The 5881-nt window shown below is 44.8% G+C and overlaps 2 protein-coding genes across 2 annotated transcripts in view; one reads left to right on the plus strand and one right to left on the minus strand.

Annotated features, from left to right (window-relative positions):
* Positions 1 to 1258: 1258 nt before the first annotated feature.
* On the minus strand, positions 1259 to 3094 carry LOC103397088 (general transcription factor II-I repeat domain-containing protein 2-like). Its single transcript, XM_008335334.3, is given in 2 exon segments — positions 1259 to 2337; positions 2340 to 3094. Coding segments are annotated over 2 exon segments (1758 nt in total). The 5' UTR covers positions 3055 to 3094; the 3' UTR covers positions 1259 to 1294.
* Positions 3095 to 3884: 790 nt separating this feature from the next.
* Positions 3885 to 5881, plus strand: part of LOC103397090 (ras GTPase-activating-like protein IQGAP2) — a 16237-nt gene continuing 14240 nt past the window's right edge. The window contains 1 exon segment of the mRNA XM_017042657.2: positions 3885 to 4132. Within this exon segment, the coding sequence (XP_016898146.2) occupies positions 3885 to 4132 (248 nt within the window).

The following is a 5881-nucleotide window of genomic DNA, read 5'->3' on the forward strand; positions in this document are numbered from 1 at the left end:
CATTTTTAAAAATACAGGAACATGTATGATTGTTAGATTTCAGTGGTTTTCACATTTGGTTTGGGTCTGAAAGTAGGAAGATGCTAAGACACCAAATGCCTTCCCAAGCACACACACTCACATAGCCCCACACATTCAAAGAGGATTTCTCCTAAATTCTCTTTACACCAACTCTCCAGATTACTCCAAAACACCTCTACTACCTGGGAACAATGGGAAAACTCCCAATCCACATCCTTACAGGGAACCCCGGATCCATCCACTCCTTTGATTTACATAACCCCATGTTGTTGGCCGGACCACAAGGCTCCGTCCACTTCCTTTGTAATAACACCTTGCTCAGTGACAACAGGTTCATAAAACTGTCCTCCAACACTGCTGAATCATGGAGCAGCAGCGCCAAATCGTGGTGACTGCAGGCACAACATGATACAATAACAATAATATGATTGGCCACGAGAGGCCTAACCTCTCTCTTCCATTGGCCTACAACATTTAAACACACACCCGGGAAGTCAAAAACCACTCCCCCCACACATGTATATACAGTAAGTGTAAACCAACTAATGATATGCTGAAAGTAGTGATGGGAAGACCGACTCTTTTTATTGATTCGAATCTTTGTAAAATGAACGAGTCGTGAACGAATCTCGAACTAATCATTTCATTCGTTTTACAGCAAGTGGCGCTTTAGCCCTATTGTGGGCGTTGTAAAGAAGGCTGCGGTTCTCCGACACTAAATAAGGCAACATGGTTTGCTTCCGCTGACAAAGTCTACAAAGTACACAAAATGCCATAAGTAATTAAAACCATGTAAAAAGCTAAGAAATAAAAACACACCACAATGTGAAGATGAATGAGAGCAAAAAAGACCCGAGCTCTTTCACGTGACAAATAAAACGAATCTGCGAGAACGAGGCGAAAGATTAGTTCACAGAGAATGATCCGTTTAGAGCAGGGGTGTCAAACTCAAATACACCGGGGGCCAAAATTCAAAATTCAAAATCTGAACAAAGTCACGGGCCAACATAAACATTGTAATATGAACTCAAACAAGTTTTGCTTTAACATTGAATATGGAACAAGCAACACATATTACCACACAATATTTAACTTAACTTCTAATTTTAATATCAAAATAAACTTTTTCCACAGGCTAATAATTTTAAAAATAAATTAACAATAATAAATCAATCAACCATTCAGAACCATGCCTTGGAATAACAATTAAAGTGCTTAAAGGAAACTTATAATTAACTTCACTTTTAATTTTTGCTCAGTTTGCTACACTTATCTAACCTGATGTGCCCGACACCTGGCACCTCTTCTTGGATGCAAGTTTATCAATGTCGGGGCACAGGCTCTGAGCTGAGGAAATCCTCAGTATCGAGCAAAGGTGTTCATCCGTCAGGCGTCTCCTGTGAGATGTTTTGGTCATCTTCATTGTGGAAAAAAGTTGCTCACATATATAAGTGCTGCCGAACATGGAGAGCATCTGAGCAGCTTGGATGCGGAGCTGAGGCATTGTGTGAGGGATGAACTGTGGAAACTGTGCGGCTCCCACAGCATCAAAATATGATGCTGTGTCACTACACTGGAGTTCAATCAGCTCCATTTGGAGGTTTGTCGGTGCGTTTTCCACATCAACTGCAAAAGGATTGCTGAGCAGTTGAAATCTACATTTCTGCACATCAAAGTCGGCAAATCGCCGCCTAAACTCAGCGCAGAGTACATCGAGTTTTTCACAAAACTGTGCGCTTGGGAACGCGGTGGGAGAGATCTGCGTTTTTATGGTTTGGCAGCAGGAAAAATGGCCAAGGTCTCCATGCATCATCTGATTTTCCCACAGGCAAAGTTTAGTTTTGAAAGTCCGGACTGCAGCGTACATCTCCGTGATGATGCGCCCCTGAAGCTGCAGGTTCAGCGCATCGAGGTGGCTCGAGATGTCACACAGAAATGCCAACTCGCACAGAAACCTTTGCTCCCGGAGCTCTGCTGTGTTCTTCCCCTTGCTTTCCAGAAACTGAAATATTTCCTCACGCAGCTCGAAACATCTGTTCAATACTTTCCCTCGGCTTAACCATCTCACCTCTGTGTGATACGGTACGTCTGCGTGTTCTGAACCACACTCCTCAAGAAAAGACTTAAACTGGCGGTGATTTAAACCTTTAGCTCTTATAAAGTTCACCACTTTTGTTACTGTGGTCATAACCTGCTCCAGATTTAAGGCTTTGCCACACAGTGATTCCTGATGTATAATGCAGTGATAAACAGTCAGCTCACCCTCACAGTTCTCTTCCTGCATCTTCTCCAGGACCCATGCCATTAATCCGCTAATCCCACGAGTTTATCCCACGGCAGTTTTATTTCAGTCATACATTTGGAAACTTCCTCAAAAATGTCCTTTCCTGTGGTTGTGCCATGCATTGATTTTAATCCCAGTAGCTCCTCTGTAACGCACAGATTTGAGTCCACTCCACGGATGAAGATTGACAGCTGAGCAGTGTCAGATGCGTCGCAGCTCTCATCCACAGCGAGGGAGAATGCAACGAAATCTTTTCCCTTTTCCATCAGCAACTCATAAAGATTGGTGGCAAGATCGCATGTGCGTTCAGCCACTGTGTTTCTGCTCAGGCTTACGTTTGAAAATGTCTGCTTTTTCTCTGGGCACACGATCTCACAAACTTTCATCATGCCATTTTTCACAAATTCTCCTTCATTGAAGGGCTGGGCGGATTTTGCGATCTCTGCTGCAACAATATAACTCGCCTTTACAGCAGCTTCACTTTGCGAAGTGGCTTTCTTGAACATATTTTGCTGTGAAACTACACTTTTTTTCAACTCCTCTACTTTCTGGCTCCTTTGAGTCATGTCCAGGTCCTTGTACTTGTCATGGTGTTTGGTTTCATAGTGTCGTCTAATATTGTACTCCTTAGCTATAGCCAAGTTGACTCCACAAACAAGGCAAACGGGTCTGTCTTTTATATATGCAAAGAGATATTCTGCCTCCCACCTCTCCAGAAAGCTCCTGTTTTCTGCCTTTCTTTTCGCCATCCTTGGGAATACGTAGCGCTGTAACAGTTGTGGATTGAGATCGCTAGGGGTCCAATAAGATTTTGGTGCGCGAGTGGTGGCACGGTTCGACACGTGATCGTGCTACACCAATCGAGTAGCTGATTGATGTCAACACTTCCGCCAACACGGCTGCCTTGGTTCTACTTAACGTCACCGAAAGAGAGGAATTTTCCCAAAAGTCTTCTAAAGTGGGCCAAATGGATTCTAAACAGTGCTTTATACATAGCCGCCTGCACGAAGAACAATGAGGAAAATATACGATAAGGTGAACTTTCTCTGTTAAGCCATTTTGATCAATAAAAGGAAGTAATCAGTGACAAGGATTTGTTTATTTATTCGTTAATTTATTCGCTCCTAGCTAAATACAACACCGATCAATCATAAAAAACTATATTAAAACATATATACATTCAGTATGTACAATATATAAAACAATACAAAACAGCATAAGAAAATGACTGGTTATATTAACCAAGCAACCACTAAACAATAAACGTACTGTCCACGTTTATTGAGCCATTTCCGACTCCAGATGCGCCGGAATCAAATCATAATGGCAGCCTTCTTCTTTTTGAATAGCATGTTGCTAATTACCGTCGGAGCTTTCAAATAAATCTTTATTGACAGATGTCAATAGACAGGACAGTCAGCAGGGCCCGACGGGCCGTTTTCACCCGCACAGTGTGAGCTCTCTGGTCGTGTTCGATGATCGGACCGTACAGTGTGAGTACATAAATCGTGAGCTTTGTCCGTGTATCACTCGTACAGTGTGTGACGGTATCAACGACATTTTTAAAAAATCGTAGTGCATGCCCGCCCTTACACTTGGTGCCGTGACCCGTCGGATCTCCGATCAGCGTCAACTGGTCACCCGGGGTACTGCTGCTGCACACGCTTCGCCTTCTCCCCTCTTCCACGGTGCTGGCGAAGAGCTACGCTCGCTAGCTGCGGTCCTGACTCGCTGCTCTCCAGATCTTCGATGGTGGCGGCGAGGAGCTACGCTCACACGCTGCGGACCTGGCTTCTTCGCGCCCAGCTTTTGGCGCATGCGCATCAGGTCTGTTGGTTTGTCGGGCCTGTTGATTCATGTGTAATTACAGTGTAGCTACGTGACGTATATGTAAGTGTCGTTCGGGGACGGTTTAAAGAAGTGCATTTTCTGTATTTTTAAGTGCTATTATTGTATTTTCTATAATTGTTATTTGTTTTCCTCCTCTGCATACACCCTTAATTAGCCACGATGGCAGGAATGGACACTTAAGACACACAAGTAAATACCTATATTGGTCGTGGGCATGATGTCAGATTAGGGATGGGGAGGGGCCAGCAGAATGCTTCACTGTGTTTTGGTAGGGGTAGATCCATGTCACCTGGTGATCTCAACTGCACAGCTGATGAGTCAGCTTTTAATCATTTATAAGCTCCCACTGCCAGCTTTACCCAGTCTGCCCCTGAGCCTGCACAAGTTGTGCCTGTTGAGGCTCTTGGGTCTTTATTCACAGATTTAGCCAAGAAAATTGGAGACACTATTTCAGCCAACCTTAGCACGGTGCAGCAGACCAATGCGGACCGGGCCCGATGTCATCAATCTAGTGATACCAGTTTGTCGCAGCTCAAGGTCCTCGTGCAGTCAGACGTGAAAGCGCCGCCTTACTTCAGTACTTAAGCACTAATATGTTTTCTGTTCCCGAGTGGGAGGATATGATGACATGTTACCTAAAAGAGTAAAATGTGATATGTCGGCTGAAATGCATGATTTAATAATGTCAAGACTGACAGGCAGAGCCAGAGATGTGGTTAAGGTGTCCCTCCGCAGTCGTGATGGACTGAATGAATCAGATCTGCCTTTTGCTGTCTTTGACATATTGAAGTGCAACTTTAGTGAGCTGTCATATTCCAACTTGCCCATGAAAGATTTCTATGCTACCATTTCCCATGCTAATGAGAGTGCTAGGGATTACTGGATCTGCCTTAACAAGTCCATTGATGTTGCTGATGAGTGCTTCCAAAGAAGGGGTAAGTCTGATCCCAGTCTTTCCATGTCCTTTCAGCTGAAGGCCCCAGAACAGTGGACTGCAGCTGAGGTTCAGGAGCGTCTGGATGGTCACGCAAGACATGTGAGAAGGGCAGCAGCTCAGAACAATCGGGCAGTTGATTTGTCTGCTTACAGTCAGAGTCCAGTGACTGATCCTCTTCATCCTTCTAATCCTAGGGTGTTTCCCACCCCTCTGCCTCCTTCTGCAGTCCCCTCTGCTCTTCCTTCTCCTGTCATCACCCAGCCAGACACAGAGTCTGGCGTTCAACAGGTTGTGGCAATGTTTGACAAAGTTTTGTCTCTTTGCAATACTTCACTTGCAACCAATCGGAGGGTTGGTAACTTTCAGCCTGTTGGCCGTCAGCCGTCTCAGAGACAGCTCAACCATCCCCACAGTCAGCAGTGCTCTGTACCCTCTAAATGCAGAGTTTGCGGCTGTAATGATCATTCAACCCATGCTCACTGCAAGCTGTATAGATTGTGCCTCAACTGCTTCAGCCCTGGCCATATTAGGCAGGTGTGTCCACGGCTTTCCTCAGCTGCATTGCCCCCTTCTCCTTCTTCGGCTGATTTAAACTAGTGCGCCTATGTGAAGAGAGGGGTAGCATGGGCAGCATTGGTGAAACCCTCGCTGTCAGTGAAGATGTGCAGTCGATTTATGTAAATTGCTGTAGTAATCTTCCCAGTGACAATACAGTGGTTGTTGTTGGTTCTCACAGAGTTGAAGTGGCTAGTGATTTGTTTTACACTCCAGTTTCTGTCGGGGGTCAG

This window comes from Cynoglossus semilaevis, chromosome W (genome assembly GCF_000523025.1).
Source record: "Cynoglossus semilaevis isolate Cse_v1.0 chromosome W, Cse_v1.0, whole genome shotgun sequence".
NCBI classification, from domain to species: Eukaryota; Metazoa; Chordata; class Actinopteri; order Pleuronectiformes; family Cynoglossidae; genus Cynoglossus; species Cynoglossus semilaevis.